General features: G+C 44.8%; 1 protein-coding gene across 3 annotated transcripts in view; it reads right to left on the reverse strand.

The window, feature by feature from the left end:
• The window catches only part of KLHDC8B (kelch domain containing 8B), a 97,735-nt gene that overhangs the window by 67,086 nt on the left and 11,586 nt on the right, over nucleotides 1–19,063 (reverse strand). For all 3 annotated transcript variants that reach the window (XM_044301466.1, XM_044301463.1, XM_044301464.1), the window contains exon 2: nucleotides 9,374–10,024. In XM_044301466.1, coding sequence (XP_044157401.1) covers nucleotides 9,374–9,764 — 391 coding nt within the window. In that variant the 5' untranslated portion in view covers nucleotides 9,765–10,024. The remainder of the gene's footprint in view (nucleotides 1–9,373; nucleotides 10,025–19,063) is intronic.

Genomic DNA, 19,063 nt, shown 5'->3' on the forward strand with positions numbered 1-19,063 from the left:
CCACCCCAAAAAAACTAAGAACATCTTCTAATACCCTGAGTGGGACCCTCACCTATTATCTACAGCAGCTCTAAAATATCTATCTCCCTAGAAGACCCAGTATGTCCATGTATTGCACAGACGGGCTTTTGATTTCAATTGGAATGGTGTAATACTTAATTTGTCCTGCGGGAGTGCTGCAGAAGAATTAAATAGTTACAGATAGGTTCCTGTGAAGATTACAGATGATTGCTGGGGGTCCTAGCAGCGGGACAACCTACAAGAGGCTTGTCTTTAGGGAATACTTCTAACAAAAATGGCCTGGACCAAAGGAAAGACCAGAGAGACGTCCCTAGGAGTAAATTCAGAAGACCTGCAGCCGCCGGTTAGCTAGTTGGCTTCGTACTTTGTAATTTGCTTTATATGCGGTGGAGCAAGTAGGGTCACTTTGCATCGTGCATGGAAAGGCCCCTTAAAGGAGCGCCGACGGACTTGTATATCGTCGTTTGGTGCTCGTTTATTGCCTAGAGGATCCTTAATTAGGAGAAGGCCATAGAGCAACCCTGTGTCAGATCTGAACCTAAGATATAAACCAACTGTATCTAGCTGAATGTGGACCCCCACAGTTGGGGCCCCAGCTGAGCTTATTTCGAAGCGGTAATTCAAGTCTAATGTACAGCAGTTGTCAGCGACGTGTTGTCATCAGTTACCCGTCTCCACCGACCCAGATAATGAAATTCTCCTAACGATTCCAGCTGAGCCCATACAGCTTAATTGCACTTAACCCCCTATTGAAAAGCCTTCCAAAACATATGGCGTGGTCGGGAAACCTCCGCACGTGACCACGCATAATGCGGACATTTTATCGGACAACTGGTTTCATCTGCAGTAGATGCTGCTATGATTTACAGCGACACTTATAATAATGGAGGGCTTAACGGAGTCAAGTAATGTCAGGATCTATGTCGGGTTGTCTCATCTCCTGTAGTTCCAGAGGAATTAAGAGGAATGACCTTAAGATCTGAGAAAAAGGAGGAATGGTCTCTTTAAGGGGAACAATATAATAGATGTTACAGGCAATGTATGAAATTCTATAGAATGGCCGTTTAATAATTCACACATTTCCTAGGCATTCTATATATTGCCTAAAGGCAAACTGGCAAAGTATAAAATACTCTCTTCCAGAGAGTGGAGACAGCGCCATAAAATCAAAACTGCCAACGTATAAAATCCTCCCTCCCAGAAGTTGTCAGGCAAATCGGGAAAGTATAAAAATCCTCCCTTCTAGAGGTCGTCTCATAGCAATAGCACCATAAAGTCACCCCCAATACAGAGCCATAACACAAGTGAGGTCGGGCAATGCTGATCTTTTTCTCTTGTTTCTCAGTAAGAAAGTTCTGTTCTTCCGCTATTTTTTAACAAGTGTAGTTTATTGAGGACATTTTCAATTTTTCTGTGCAAGAACAGGTGCCAAACTATGAAGCGCTCTTGTGTGAGAAAGACAATAAAGTGCAATTCAAAATGCCATTCTAGCCTTCCTTGTTGCAACACAATATTGATCTTTTTCTGTTGTTTTTTTGTAAGAAAGTTCTGTTCTTCCACTATTTTATAATTTACAAGTGTAGTTTATTGAGAACATTTTCATTGCTTCTGTGCAAGAAACTATGAAGCGCTCTTGTGTGAGAAAGACAATAAAGTGCAATTCAAAATGCCATTCTAGCCTTCCTTGTTGCAACACATGAGGACAATACTGGTCTTTTTCCTCTTCTTTTTCACTAAGAAAGTTCTGTTCTTCCATTATTTGAAGTGTAGTTTATTTAGCATTTTTTGTTTATTTTGCATTTCTTACTTTCTTTCATGTTTCTACATCAATAAAAGACTTCTTAACATTTAAGGCTATTTTCACAGCTGCAGTGTGAATTACAGAAGGCTGTTCCGCCAGAGAACATCCTGCTGGAATTCACTGCATGCAGCACTGCCAGATGCAGATGGAATGTCCGCCGACCCCATTAAATATTGGCTGCTCCCCACCGACACCGGATGTTTTCATCCGAGTACAGGGAGAAGCGCCGCAGGGAGCGGGGTTAGTATATTCCCCTCTGAGGGGCCCGGCACATGGGGGGGGCTGTTGTATGGTGTTGGATAACCCTTTTAAGGTTCGGCGGAGATCTGGCAGATACCCGGCAAATATGCCGGGATTCTGCCAGACAAAAAATGCAGCAAACAACGATTTTTGTCCAGCCGATTTCTGACATTCTATGCCGGAACAGCCTGTCGGAGAGCTGTGCCGCAAATGTCAAAGTGGCCTTATAAATCACATTTTCAACCTGCATTAAAAATCTGAATTTTCAAAAATTTTATTAAGGTCAAAAAGCTGAAAATATGGAGAGAAATTTGCTAAACAAAATGCAGCAGAATTCTATCCAATCGCACAGGGAAAGGGGATGAGGCCAACCGTAAAGGGGTTGGGACTTGTGCAAATTAGGGATCGACCGATTATCGGATTTACCGATATTATCGGCCGATATTCAGGATTTTGAACGTTATCGGCATTTATTTTGCCGATATTCCGATAACGTCCTGGGAACACAGATCGCGCTGCTGTCAGCACTCTCCGTGTTCCCTCAGCAGCAGCACAGGGGAGAAGGAGCAGTGTCTCCTCCCCCTGTGCTGCTGCTGCCGCTCCAGCCAATAGGAGGACAGGGGACAAGAGGAGGGGAGGAGCTGTGGCCACTGCGCCACCAATGAAGCTTAATCTCACATTAATTCATATACAGGAGGCGGGAGCTGCAGGATCACATAGCCGGCTCCCGGCCTCTGAGCTGTAGCTGCGATCTGCGGTAGTTAACTCCTCAGGTGCCGCGGATCGCAGCTACAGCTCATAGAGGTCGGGAGCCGGCTATGTGATCCTGCAGCCAGCTCCCGCCTCCTGTATATGAATAAATTAGAGATTAAGCTTCATTGGTGGCGCAGTGCGCCCCCCCAAGCCCCCCAGTATCAGACATTGGTGGCGCAGTGCGCCCCCCCAAGCCCCCCAGTATCAGACATTGGTGGCGCAGTGCGCCCCCCCAAGCCCCCCAGTATCAGACATTGGTGGCGCAGTGCGCCCCCCCCTACCCCCCCCCCCCCCCCCAATATTAGGCATTGGTGGCGCAGTGCGCCTCCCCCCCAAGCCCCCCCAGTATTAAGCATTGGTGGCGCAGTGCGCCCCCCCCACCCCAGTCGCAGTGCGCCCCCCACAGGATCCCCTCTCCCTTGCTCCTCCGATCGGAGCCCCAGCAGTGTAATGCTGGGGCTCCGATCGGTTACCATGGCAGCCAGGACGCTATTGAAGCCCTGGCTGTCATAGTAAGCTCCATGCTGCTGTGTGCACAAAGCACACAGCAGCAGGGACAGTGTGAGCTCCTATTCACCCTGATAGAGCTCTATCAGGGTGAATAGGACAAGGGTTCTAGTCCCTAAGGGGGCTAAAAGTTAGTTAAAAAAAAAAAAAAAAGTAATAAAAATAAAAACACCAAAATATTAAATATAAATGAAAAAGAAAGATTTACAAAAAAAAAAAAAATACACATTAACAATAAACATTAATTTTCAGCAGATTTGTGGGAATTTTAATTTTTTTTTCAAAAATGAAAATTCCCAGAATATCGGTATAAATTATCGGCTATCGGCCTGAAAGTTCACAAATTATCGGTATCGGCCCTAAAAAATCAATATCGGTCGATCCCTAGTGCAAATTTACGCCAAGGCGGGCGTTCTCTTATTTTTGGTGTGTACGCCAGCCATGGATTGTCCCAATTTGAAGAATTTTTGCAGACTGTTAAATTTACGCATTCTACCAAGCTGGAAATGTATCTCCTCCATTTGCAATAAATGACATACAATGATCTAAATTTTTAATCATTGCCCACTTTAGATAACCCCTCACAGCCGTGTCCCGCTGATGATACCCCTAGCAATTAGCTTTAATCTGTGAGGGAACCTGGCAGCAAGAGTTCTTTCTCCCTGCAGTGCCCCCGCAGGGAAAATAAGGTATTACATCAATCTCCTTAAAAACAATGGTCTTTCTATGTAATGGACACGTCGGCTCCTCCAGAGCGGGAGGTTCTTTGCAGTCGCTCTCTGTTTTGTTTAATGGTTAGAAAAAATAATGCGCTGTCTTTACTGTCAGATCTGTATGGACTCCTACCAATAATGACAATGCAGAACATCTAATTAGTACATTCGTTAGCTTGTGCCATCTGCCTGTCTCTGTATCTTTGGGTTATTTGATCCCTGCCTAGTCATTTGTTTTGATAACATTTTCGGCAGACAGTATGTTAGTTCTGCCTGTCGATGTTGGCATTCTTGCCGTTTTTCTCGTGGAAAGCTTCAGACGGATACAGCAAGAGACAAGGAGGCGCGCCGGCTGAGGTGCTAGTACATTTGTGTACGCGGCCGTCTGCCGATCCCCGCCGGTCTGGTCACCCAGTGTGCTCTAATTTATCCTGACATCTTGCTCGAAGAAGTAAAACCATCATTTTCCGTCTTCTATCTCAGCTGACATCAAAAAGGCCAAATGTCTTGGCGGGTTCAGAGCGATGATTGCGCGTGTGTACAGAAACACAAAGAGGTTCGAACCGCAAAGACCAAATGGACCGGGAAAAAAAGGAACGCGAGCGGTAAAAAATGCCCTGTTAACGCATCTGGTTAAGGCCCCATTCACACAACTGTATTTTTGGCGCTGTCGGGAAAAAAACGCTTGCTGCCAAGTTCCTCCACAAATTACAGCTGATCTCTGCAGGTGTCAGCAGTGGCACACCCATGACTTGTCTGTGCTGGACTCTTCTGATAAAAAGGGATTGCCAAATGCGGACCCCCCTTTAAAGAGGATCTATCCGCTCTCCTGACATGTCTGTTTTAGTAAATACTGTAATAACAATGCTGGAGCATCTGTTTTTAAAACTCTACGTGGTGGCATTCCTCTGTTATTCCGATTGGAAATTTATAAACGATTTGACATGTGAGTGATTGTTGTGGGGCACTGCTGGCGCTATTATGGGGGATCTGTTCTTGCCTCTGTTAACTGGGAACGGCTCCTAGCATTGGGGCACTGTAGATATCACTATTATGGTAGATACTGCAGCTGTGGGGGGACTGTGGCTATGATCATTATGGAGGTATTGTTGTCATAGTTGTGAGGGCACTGTGGCTATATTATGGGGATTACTGTGGTTGTCATAGTTGTGGGGAACTGTCACTATGATTATTATAGGGGTGTGGGGGCACTGTTGTTCTGATTATTATTGGGGTACTGTGCTTATTATAGCTGTTAGGGCACTTTGGCTATATTATGGGAGTTAATGCAGTTGTCATACTTCTGGGGGGACTGTGGTTATGATTATTACGTAAGTAATGTGCTTGCTATAGTTGTGAGGGCACTGTGGCTATAGTATGGGGATTAACGTAGTAGTCATAGTTATGGCGGCACTGTGGCCATGATCATTATAGCAGTATTGTGGTTGTCATAGTTGTGGCGGAAAAGAGGCTATGATTATTATGGAAGTACTATGCTTGTTATAGTTGTGGTCAGGGCTAGGAAGGTGGAAGCGGGAAAGGGGAAACCCTTAACCCTGAACCTAGAGGCTGGGGTGTGCCGGGAGCCACGGTCGCGGGTACGCCAAGAAAAGGGGGCATACCCAACGTGAGAGTGGAGAAAAGGGGAGAGAGGGAGGGGCACGCCGCTGGAACGTCAGGCTGGAGAGGAGGTGAGTGCCGGCCTAAGTACTGCATGCCCCTCCCACAATTACAGGCTGCGCTGCAGCCTTAACTATTTGTGGGGGCACTGTGGCTATATTATGGGGGTTACTGTGGTTGTCAGTGGTGGGGGCACTGTGGCTATATTATGGGGGTTACTGTGGTTGTCATAGTTGTGGGGGCACTGTGGCTATATTATGGGGGTTACTGTGGTTGTTATACTTGTGGGGGCACTGTGGCTATATTATGGAGGTACTGTGGTTGTCAAAGTTGTGGGGGCACTGTGGTTACATTTATTATGGAGGTACTGTGCTTGTTATAGTTGTGGGGGCACTGTGGATATATTATGGGGGTTACTGTGGTTGTCATAGCTGTGGGGCACTGTGGCTATATTATGGAGGAACTGTGCTTGTTATAGTTGTGGGGGCACTGGCTATAATATGGGGGTTACTGTGGCTATATCATGGGGATTACTGTGGTTGTCATAGTTGTGGGTGCACTGAAGCTATATTATGGGGGGTTACTGTGCTTGTAATAGTTGTGGGGGCAGTGTGGCTATATTATGGGGGTTACTGTCGCTGTCATAGTTGTGGGTGCACTGAGGCTATATTATGGGGGGTTACTGTGCTTGTTATAGTTGTGGGGGCACTGTGGCTATATTATGGGGGTTACTGTGGTTGTCATAGTTGTGGGGCACTGTGGCTATATTATGGGGATTACTGTGCTTGTTATAGTTGTGGGGGCACTGTGGCTATATTATGGGGGTTACTGTGGTTGCCATAGTTGTGGGGGCACTGTGGCTATAATATGGGGGTTACTGTGGTTGTCATAGTTGTGGGGCACTGTGGCTATATTATGGGGGTTACTGTGGTTGTCATAGTTGTGGGGGCACTGTGGCTATAATATGGGGGTTACTGTGGTTATCATAGTTGTGGGGCACTGTGGCTATATTATGGGGGTTACTGTGGTTGTCATAGTTGTGGGGGCACTGTGGCTATATTATGGGGATTACTGTGGTTGTCATAGTTGTGGGGGCACTGTGGCTATATTATGGGGATTACTGTGGTTGTCAGTGGTGGGGGCACTGTGGCTATATTATGGGAATTACTGTGGTTGTCATAGTTGTGGGGGCACTGTGGCTATAATATGGGGGTTACTGTGGTTGTCATAGCTGTGGGGGCACTGTGGCTATATTATGGGGGGTTACTGTGGTTGTCATAGTTGTGGGGGCACTGTGGCTATATTATGGGGGTTACTGTGGTTGTCATAGCTGTGGGGGCACTGTGGCTATATTATGGGGATTACTGTGGTTGTCAGTCGTGGGGGCACTGTGGTTATATTATGGGGATTACTGTGGTGGTCATAGTTGTGGGGGCACTGTGGCTATAATATGGGGGTTACTGTGGTTGTCATAGCTGTGGGGGCACTGTGGCTATATTATGGGGGTTACTGTGGTTGTCATAGCTGTGGGGGCACTGTGGCTATATTATGGGGGTTACTGTGGTTGTCATAGCTGTGGGGGCACTGTGGCTATATTATGGGGGTTACTGTGGTTGTCATAGTGGTGGGGGCACTGTGGCTATGACTAGTATGGCTTGCACTGTTATGGGGGCACTGTGACTGCCATTATCAGGGCACTGGGGCAGACACTATGATGGCGGCACTATGTCCGGCTGAGGAGTACAGGTAATGCCCATACACCCGCCCCCATTTCCCACTTCTGAACATTAGGACTTATATTTGTGTTATATAATGTGACCCGGGGGCGCGGAGCTCGCACAAAGCGGGAGCCGCCAGGAAAGTGACCGGTCCTCAGCCCTCGGAGAGGTTAATAAGACGCACGGTAGTCAGACTAATTATACGCAGGTCAGTATAATGTATGTGCGGGCGGCTCCATGGCAACCCTCAGCTCGGTTACCAGGGCAACATTCAGGGCCTGTTTACTTTTTGTATAGGTTTTATCACAGGAGCGCAGCTTCTCCTCCGCGTCTCCGGTGACTGACGGCCCGAGAACCTCGACGCTAATTGTCTGTCCGTACAAGACGTTTTAATTAGTCATCGTGTCGCCCATTAAGCTCTCGCCGGACGCCGGGATGAAGCTCTTGGGATGACTTTTTTTTTCTCAAAGCGTTTTAAAGATCAGTTGTGTAAATTGGTAATTAGACGCCTGACATTTGGGACAGAATTAATGAGTCTTGACGATGAAAAAACAGAAGACGACACTTGTGAGAAGGAGAATATTGGCGCTAAATACGACTTATGTCCGTCTGTTCAGATCAAGGTGTATAATCATGTCCAGGTGGCCACAGGGGGGCAGAATTTCCCCCACCGATCCTGCTGCCAAGCTCCACCCATTTTCCACCTGGACAGCCTCATTTTGTCAGGACAGTCCCTGACTATTTGGGACTGTTGGTAAAAATGGATCCGGCACCGTCATCCACAGCAAAAACTAACAGGATAAACACTACAGGTCGACTTCCACTGCGAATAAAGGAGGTTTCTTAAAATCTCCTCCACTTGGTTGCTGCAAAGGTACATTCTAGAGACCAGCAGAATAGTGAGTGCAGCTCTGGAGTATAATACAGGATGTAACTCAGGATCAGTACAGGATAAGTAATGTAATGTATGTACACAGTGACTGCACCAGCAGAATAGTGAGTGCAGCTCTGGAGTATAATACAGGATGTAACTCAGGATCAGTACAGGATAAGTAATGTATGTACACAGTGACTCCACCAGCAGAATAGTGAGCGCAGCTCTGGAGTATAATACAGGATGTAACTCAGGATAAGTAATGTAATGTATGTACACAGTGACTGCACCAGCAAAATAGCGAGTGCAGCTCTGGAGTATAATACAGGATGTAACTCAGGATCAGTATAGGATAAGTAATGTAATGTATGTACACAGTGACTCCACCAGCAGAATAGTGAGTGCAGCTCTGGAGTATAATACAGGATGTAACTCAGGATCAGTACAGGATAAGTAATGTATGTACACTGTGACTGCACCAGCAGAATAGTGAGTGCAGCTCTGGAGTATAATACAGGATGTAACTGAGGATCAGTACAGGATAAGTAATGTATGTACACAGTGACTCCACCAGCAGAATAGTGAGTGCAGCTCTGGAGTATAATACAGGATGTAACTGAGGATCAGTACAGGATAAGTAATGTATGTACACAGTGACTCCACCAGCAGAATAGTGAGTGCAGCTCTGGAGTATAATACAGGATGTAACTGAGGATCAGTACAGGGTAAGTAATGTATGTACACGGTGACTGCACCAGCAGAATAGTGAGTGCAGCTCTGGAGTATAATACAGGATGTAACTGAGGATCAGTACAGGATAAGTAATGTATGTACACAGTGACTGCACCAGCAGAATAGTGAGTGCAGCTCTGGAGTATAATACAGGATGTGGATCTGATTTTCTTTCTGTAACCAGTGCTATACTTGGCCTTGTGCTGTGCCTGTACGGCAGCTCATCCATATTCATATAAATGAGGTTTAGCTGCACTACTAGACACGGTCCATGGACAAAATTGGCGCTGATTCTGGACCTATTTCAACCTGTCCAATGAGAATGAGAATCCAGGTTAACTCAGTCTCCCCCATAACCATCTAACTGTTGTATACTGACAAAGCCGTATCTCACCTTTTTCAATGGCACTGATCCCCATGGACGGTTGGCACAGTGGAGCCTTCTTCTCCCACTTACCCTCGTCGCTGTTGTATATCTCTACCGTTGGCAGTGGACACTGCTCATAATTCATACCACCAATCACCAGGACCTGTTTCCCCACCGTCACTGCCGCTGCTCCGGCTCGAGGGGTTGGCAGCGAAGGTAGCACGGTCCAAGTTTGGGACACCACATCCAACATTTCCACCGTGTCCAAAGGAAGTCCCGCTTTGCTACAACCTCCCATCACGTACAAGTGCCCATCCTGGTACGTCGGTGTGCAATAAACCCGACAGGTGGGCATCAAAGGAAAAACTTCCCAGTAGAGGGACGTGATGCCACTGGAGGCCATGATAGAAACCGGCATTGTAGACAACTAGAGATGAGTGATACAGGTCAGCCAGCCAAGGGAAATGATCCCATCGATTACCAGCCAGGGCTTCTAGGGAGGTGACGATAGAAGTCAACATCTGATGACCCTGGGGCAGGAATCTATAGATCCAGCGTCAATAGTCTCTTCAGTATTAAGGTCCGACAGGAGGAGGACGTCAGATGCTTCCAATATTCTCATAGTCGTCAGTGGGGCTCTATTCCGTCGACACAACATCCAACTGCGTTGCTTTGACTCTGGAAAAACATTTAAAAAAAGCACATTTTTGAAAACTTCCAAATAAACAAAGAATTGATTGGAGACGGCAAAAAGAGTGACTATGGATTCATATTGGTCCCATAGAGACCAATGGAGTCTAAAGGCTTGTGCACACAAACGTATTTTGTTTCCATATACGTTCCGTTTTTTTTTTTTGTGTGGATAGGATACAGATTTATTCATTTCAATGGGTCTGCAAAAAATCCGTAAAAAAGATAGGACATGTCCTATTCTTATCCGTTTGGCAGACAAAAATAGGCATTGTTGCAATAAATCTGCAAAAAACGGATGCAACATGGATGTTGCACGGATGTCATCCGTCTTTTTTGCGGACCACAAAATACATACGGTCATGTGCATAAGCTCTAAAATTGGACATTGACTAAACTTAAAGAGACCAGTCCTGTATGGAGACGTATAGGCAATGCTCCATGGGACCATGAACATGCCAAGAGGTATCTCCCAAGAAAAAGAACCCTCTCGCCGGCGCCACCTATTGAAAGTGGCTCCGTATGAGTCAAGATTTGACTTTCCATCAAGCCTTGGGATTTGACAAGGGAATAGACAGCTGTTTCGGATTGCTTGCCCTTATGGAGTATTATTAATAAGTCTCCATATCATGGAGTACCTTTTTTTTTTTACAATACACAGTATAATATACTCCATGACAATAAAGCAGACAATCGTTTCATCACAACAGGACCAGCAAAACCCAATTAGCACAATAGTGCTACAATAGTACGCGGTCATTGCAAATATCAAAAATAAATATATAAAATAAGACTGGGAGTGATGGAAATAAACATAATGAGGGACGTTTATCAACTGTGGCGTAAAAAAGAGGCACATTATGGCGCATAGAATGAGTGCACCATAATTTATGACTATTTGAGCTTTTTGGCACTTTTCAGAAGTGCCTAGAAAAAGTGGATGTGGCTTAGCGGAAGGGGGCATGACTTCTCGCCGCCACCGCATTTACTATAACTTTCTCCAGAGAGTGGCGGAAGTTACAGCTGAAGTTTACGCCGGCCTGTGGCTTGCGTAGACTTCAGTTTTGGGCGCATGCGACATGGTCTGATCAGGTGCATCTCACACCAACGCAGGGAGATCGAGACTGGCGGATGGATCTGCCAGTCTTGATATATCTCCCCCAATAAGTACCCAACACACATCATGCACTCACTCCTCCACAGGACAAAAAAAAGAAGGGTCTGAGCAGTTAAGGTATTACATTTTGGGCGTTGATCCGGGGATCCCTCTATGGTCATACACTAGTTATATAGTGTCAGATCTGGGTTGGTCAGTTGTATCCAGTGTTGATTAGTAGGAGTCTTAGGGGACTTCCCATTATTGAGAATGGTTTCCCTTGCATAATACATAAGCAATCGGTATGACATATTTTACCAGACCCAATAGACTCGTCATAGGCTTGGTCTCTGGCACTAACAACTGTGGACCACCAAGTGGAGCTTAGTTCCTTCATATGGGCCACCTCCAGGTCATCAATATCATGCTTCCATTTGGCAAAGGATTTGTCAAGGGGAGAGCCCTGCTCAGCCATCAATGTCGCAAATAAGGTCAAAACCGGTTTAGATAATCAAACCGTCGCCACCACTGACTCAGCAGGACCACATTTGAGCATCAGAGGACCCTTGCCAAATTGGGCACTGCAGGCATGGGCGATATTGGAAATACCTGTAAAGACAATGCTGGACTATTAAAAGACCTAAAAAGACCCCGTTCGTAAAGCTGAGTGAGATAGTGCAACCCCCTCTGAGGCCAAAATTCAAAGCCCATCAAGAACATTCCAGCGAATGCTCGTTCCCAACAATCTGCTCGTCTAAAGGTGCCGCAGATCACATGATAAACGAGCGAAACACTCGTTCATCGGGCGATCCTGTCGTTCGTGCAGGCACTTAAATTATCGTTTCAAGAGAGCAGATGAGTCTAATGCAGCTGTATGAGGACGAGCGATCACAATAGCGACTGCTCGTCCTCATACTGTGGAGGTGATCACTGCATGTAAATGCAACACTTCACCTCCACTGAACGAGCAGCCAACTGTCGGGAAGGAACGTTTCCTTCCTGACAATCGGCTGCTCCTCGGCCCGTGCAAATGCTCCTTAAATCTCCATTCAGGACTGGTCTCTTTAAAGAGATTCAGCACCCTATCTAAGCTGCTTCCAAGAAATTGTACTGAGCCCGCCAGAATCCTACTCCATACTGATGAGGGGCAAGCACCCTGAAACAGCTGTCTACGGATGGATACCTGGCTCGGCTATATCTTCATGTCAAATCCCAAGATCTGACTTTCCAACAAGCCTTGGGATTTGATGAGGGAAATCCCAGATATCCATCCGTATACAGCTGCTTCGGGTTGCTTGCCCCTCGTCAGTAAGAAGTAGGTTTCTTCCTTGGAAGCAGCTTAGACCGGTCCTGTATGGAGACTTATTGGCAATGCTCTATAAGGGCAAGCATCCCGAAACAACTGTCTACGGATTGGCTATAATCTCTTGGCAAATCCCAAGGCTTTTTGGAAAGTCGGATCTTGACTCATAAGGAGCCGCTTTTAATAGGTGGCGCTGGCAAGATGGTTCTCTTTCTTGGGAAATACCTCTTTGCACATTGACTAGAATACAAATCCACGTCAGGTTATGGCCACATGGATATGCTGTGGATTTTTTGCAACTGAACTGCATGCGGAAGATCCTGAGCATTTACTGTATAGTGGATGAGAGTTTAAAAAAAACTCTTCCACCGGCTACAGAAATTCTTAGCAAAAATTCTGGTTTTAAATCCACAGTATGTCAATTTACGCTGCAGATTTCCCCCTTCGCAATGCAGAAGTGTAAATGAAGTCCTGTAGACGTTGGCACATAGAGGTACGGCCACGTGGGATAGAATTTCCGCAAAAGACTTCCGATGCAAAAATCCAAACGTGTTACGTGGAATTCACACTATGCATTGCAGAGGGTGAAAAACGAGATGAAAATCCACAGCATAAATGAATGCGCTGTAAAAACTAATTCATTCACTTTGCCGGTTCTTACCGTATGTATCACGCTTCAGTGTGGGAGGGAAACACCACACCGAGCATAGGGGGGAACAGGGAATCAGGCCTGAGAACTAGGGAAGAAAGATGGACACCTCCGAGTAAAACCCTAACCAAAATCCTGACTGACTACCAGTATGAACAGACCCCAGAGGTAGGCGAGTTCATACGCAGGAATACCTAGAGTCCTATCTAGCCCTATAGGACCCTGGTACTAATGGCAGGGACGAGACTACCTGTTCCTCCAAAAGAAAGGACGAACAGGAGTCTCCTTCAGGCCTAATACAAACAATAGGGAAATGCCACACACAGAACCCAAACAAAATACAAAAAGGGAAAGGAAAGACTTATATTATATTTATTAATGATCTTGTAGAAGGCTTGCATAGTAAAGTATCAATTTTCGCAGATGACACTAAACTGTGTAAAGTAATTTACACTGATGAGGACAGTATACTACTACAGAGGGATCTGGATAGACTGGAGGCTTGGGCAGATAAGTGGCAGATGGGGTTTAGCACTGATAAATGTAAAGTTATGCACATGGGAAGGAAAAATGCAAGTCAACCGTACATACTAAATGGTAAAACACTCGGTAACACTGACATGGAAAAGGATCTAGGAATTTTAATAAACAGCAAACTAAGCTGCAAAAACCAGTGTCAGGCAGCTGCTGCCAAGGCCAACAAGATAATGGGTTGCATCAGAAGGGGCATAGATTCCCGTGATAAGAACATAGTCCTACCACTTTACAAATCGCTAGTCAGACCACACATGGAGTACTGTGTACAGTTCTGGGCTCCTGTAAACAAGGCAGACATAGCAGAGCTGGAGAAGGTCCAGAGGAGGGCAACTAAAGTAATAACTGGAATGGGGCAACTACAGTACCCTGAAAGATTATCAAAATTAGAGTTATTCACTTTAGAAAAAAGACGACTGAGGGGAGATCTAATTAATATGTATAAATATATCAAGGGTCAGTACAGAGATCTATCCCATCAGCTATTTATCCCCAGGACTGTGACGAGGGGACATCCTCTGGGTCTGGAGGAAAGAAGGTTTGTACACAAACATAGAAAAGGATTCTTTACGGTAAGAGCAGTGAGACTATGGAACTCTCTGCCTGAGGAGGTGGTGATGGTGAGTACAATAAAGGAATTCAAGAGGGGCCTGGATGTATTTCTGGAGCTTAATAATATTACAGGCTATAGCTACTAGAGAGGGGTCTTCCTCTGGATCAACTTGCGGGATAACAGGCCGAACTGGATGGACAAATGTCTTTTTTCGGCCTTATGTACTATGTTACTATGTTACTTAACTTCAAAAGGGCTATCTGCCACAGGTGAACATACCCTTACCAGCTTATGTATATGGCACATGTCATGAAACTGTACAGTAATGCAGATTTACATGGCAATCAGGGCTGCAGGAAAGCTGGGCAGCACGTGACTTTAGCAATGTACCAAGAGTCAGGTTCGTCGCCAATAATAAAGCTTGAAAATTGTTGGAACATGCTGGTCCTTTATAGAGAACTGAATGGACACACATGAATAAAGCAATTATCCTGTTCGCCCTGTAACTCTGCTGCTCGAGGTGTCTCAGTAACATGCAATTTGCAGCATCTCGCCTCGCTGTGCCGTCCTGCGCGTTCAGACTTATTTTCCAGTTTATTAGAATTCTTTGCAATATATTACCAGTGATAAAGGAGAATCTGTTGAATGTCGAATATAACAGATCCACAATTATATGCAAATATGAATAAGATCAACCGTTTATATTCACATTGTGTGTGTGCACTTTATAGGCCAGCCTAACTTAAAAGGCAAGTCACACATTAAATTAAATGTCCACCTTTATACACGTACAGTACAGACCAAAAGTTTGGACACACCTTCTCATTCAAAGAGTTTTCTTTATTTTCATGACTATGAAAATTGTAGATTCACACTGAAGGCATCAAAACTATGAATTAACACATGTGGAATTATATACATAACAAAAAAGTGTGAAACAACTGAAAATATGTCATATTCTAGGTTCTTCAAAGTAGCCACCTTTTTCTTTGATTACTGCTTTGCACACTCTTGGCATTCTCTTGATGAGCTTCAAGAGGTAGTCACCTGAAATGGTCTTCCAACAGTCTTGAAGGAGTTCCCAGAGATGCTTAGCACTTGTTGGCCCTTTTGCCTTCACTATGCGGTCCAGCTCACCCCAAACCATCTCGATTGGGTTCAGGTCCGGTGACTGTGGAGGCCAGGTCATCTGGCGCAGCACCCCATCACTCTCCTTCATGGTCAAATAGCCCTTACACAGCCTGGAGGTGTGTTTGGGGTCATTGTCCTGTTGAAAAATAAATGATGGTCCAACTAAACACAAACCGGATGGAATAGCATGCCGCTGCAAGATGCTGTGGTAGCCATGCTGGTTCAGTATGCTTTCAATTTTGAATAAATCCCCAACAGTGTCCCCAGCAAAGCCCCCCCCCCACACCATCACACCTCCTCCTCCATGCTTCACGGTGGGAACCAGGCATGTAGAGTCCATCCGTTCACCTTTTCTGCGTCGCACAAAGACACGGTGGTTGGACCCAAAGATCCTAAATTTGGACTCATCAGACCAAAGCACAGATTTCCACTGGTCTAATGTCCGTTCCTTGTGTTCTTTAGCCCAAACAAGTCTCTTCTGCTTGTTGCCTGTCCTTAGCAGTGGTTTCCTAGCAGATATTCTACCATGAAGGCCTGATTCACACAGTCTCCTCTTAACAGTTGTTCTAGAGATGTGTCTGCTGCTAGAACTCTGTGTGGCATTGACCTGGTCTCTAATCTGAGCTGCTGTTAACCTGCTATTTCTGAGGCTGGTGACTCGGATGAACTTATCCTCCGCAGCAGAGGTGACTCTTGGTCTTCCTTTCCTGGGGCGGTCCGCATGTGAGCCAGTTTCTTTGTAGCGCTTGATGGTTCTTGTGACTGCACTTGGGGACACTTTCAAAGTTTTCCCAATTTTTCGGACTGACTGACCTTTATTTCTTAAAGTAATGATGGCCACTCGTTTTTCTTTACTTAGCTGCTTTTTTCTTGCCATAATACAAATTCTAACAGCCTATTCAGTAGGACTATCAGCTGTGTATCCACCTGACTTCTCCACAACGCAACTGATGGTCCCAACCCCATTTATAAGGCAAGAAATCCCACTTATTAAACCTGACAGGGCACACCTGTGAAGTGAAAACCATTTCAGGTGACTACCTCTTGAAGCTCATCAAGAGAATGCCAAGAGTGTGCAAAGCAGTAATCAAAGCAAAAGGTGGCTACTTTGAAGAACCTAGAATATGAGATATTTTCAGTTGTTTTACACTTTTTTGTTATGTATATAATTCCACATGTGTTAATTCATAGCTTTGATGCCTTCAGTGTGAATCTCCAATTTTCATAGTCAGGAAAATAAAGAAAACTCTTTGAATGAGAAGGTGTGTCCAAACTTTTGGTCTGTACTGTATATCAGGTACAATATATTTTAATGATAGATCCTTGTATGGCTGGAGCTCAGTTTTGCTCTCCAAAAAGTCATAGAATCAAACGGTGATTCTGCTTGACTATGGCCACCACTAGGAGGAGTTTAGTCACTGACTGCATACAGTTTTATTATAAAAGTCAATGTACAGAATGTATGCAGTAAGCTCATGAGCTCCATCTAGTGGTGGTTGCAGACAGAATTTTATCAAGTAATTCAAAAATCAAAGAAGAAACTATTCTGTAATTCAGAAATGCCTTCAATTTACCATTTCACTTTAGGGAAAGATTCCATCTCATAGACTCCCATTAATGGGGGGGATCCCACCACCTGGCACCCCCACCAAATAGTTGATAGCAGGAGCTTTGGGGCTGGATCTAACATAGTGTATGGCCCATACACACAGCATCCCCGCCAATCAGCTACTAGCAGGGGCCGCAGAACCCGGATCTAAGAAGCAGACGGCGCTATACAGTGTGCAGTGGCCGCGCCGCTTTACTGCAGCTCAGATCCCATTGCCTAGAATGGGGGCTAATGTGCAGTTTGGCTCTGTTGAAGTGAATGGGGTTAGGTGTGGAGCTGTTTCAGCAAGAAAGCAGATATGCTTTTCCACCTCTTCCAAGGATATGGCAGAGCAGGATCATCCACTCAGGACCCCTTCTATTAGACAGATAGGAAAACTGCTGCAAAGAACGGGAATCGGCACAATCACATACTACATGGTTGCCCATAGGTTTCAATGTCCAGGTGCTGGCAGCTCCCCATGGTCATACAGATTTTTGGTGGTTCCAGTAATAGGATCTCTGTAATCTACTCGCCATCAGGGAGCCTCAAATTAAAAGGGGGGTGTCTAAATGGGGCACACAGAGATGATATTGCTCCATTTTTAAGGACTGGCCCATAAATATCTGGCCCGGAGGTTCTGGTCTGGTCCTGTCCATTACTGGCACCAGGGATAGGATAACTTCCCGTATTAGTGTCGGAGTTTTACCGGAGAGTTTACACCAAGTTGTTCTCATGCTGCATTATTCAGGTGACACAAATGTCTCTGCTTCCCAGGCGCTGGTATCTTCATGAATTTTTAAGCAGCCGCCACACTCCTTGTAGACTTCTGTCTTGTGATCTACCTGCTCCCTGTGCTCCGAGAGGGACCATAAAGGTGTAGGTTATGGAGTTTGAAGGACCATAAAGTGATATAACTCACCATTGACAACATCTGAAAGGTCAAGAGCCAGGTAAGTGAACCCCCAGAGTGTGAGTGGTAAAAAGGTTCTCTCCGAGTAGATCTTCCTTGAGGAAGCAAACCGTACAGAACTGAAAGAACTGATGACCAGAAAATTCCTTCGCTGTAAAAAGCAGGCTATAGGGTTTAGAAGGGATTCAACGGTCAAAAAGGGATAACAGGGACCTTAAGTGAAGATCCAATGGCTCTAAAGAAAGTACATCCGGCGTCTTTAATATTCATTGACCTGAATGTTCTTTCAAATTAAATCCTGCGGACATGTAGGAAACTGCTGGTGAGGGATATACGTCCGTGATTTTTTTTATCTTCTTATTATGGCTTATGTGAAACCCCTGGGTCTTGTTACCCAAAATGGTTAGTGGAAAATACAAAAGAGGACTGCTATAGATCGGCATGGTCACAGAAGCAGGAGCCCATCAGGATTACATCCAAATCTTGTTATTTTATGGCGAGCAGAGAAGGAAAGGGGAGAGAGATGACCTCCATGCCTTGCACTCCCCTATTACCCATTATACTATAATACAGGCAAGTGATAAGAACATGAGATCTATCGCTACTGGATTACAGCTACCAGTTTGCAATATGAAATTTAAAAACAACACACACTACACAGTATGCTTATAATAGGAAGGGACCAACAGGAATGGGATGAAGAAGTCTTAAGTACACTAAGAATTAGTCTGCCTACATACAAGAATATAACTACAATAATACTGCCTCCTATGTACAAGAATATAACTACTATAATACTGCTCCTTATGTACAAGAATATAACTACTATAATACTGTCTCCTATGTACAAGAATATAACTACTATAATACTGCTCCTATATACAGGAATATAACTAATATAATACTGCCCCTATGTATAAGAATATAACTACTATAATACTGCTCCTATGTACAGGAATATAACTACTATAATACTGCTCCTATGTACAAGAATATAACTACTATAATACTGCTCCTATATACAGGAATATAACTACTATAATACTGCCTCCTATGTCCAAGAATATAACTACTATAATACTGCTCCTATGTACAAGAATATAACTACTATAATACTGCCCCTATGTACAAGAATATAACTACTATAATACTGCTCCTATATACAAGAATATAACTACTATAATACTGCTCCTATGTACAAGAATATAACTACTATAATACTGCTCCTATGTACAAGAATATAACTACTATAATACTGCC

This window comes from Bufo gargarizans, chromosome 7, assembly GCF_014858855.1.
Source record: "Bufo gargarizans isolate SCDJY-AF-19 chromosome 7, ASM1485885v1, whole genome shotgun sequence".
In the NCBI taxonomy this organism is placed as follows: Eukaryota; Metazoa; Chordata; class Amphibia; order Anura; family Bufonidae; genus Bufo; species Bufo gargarizans.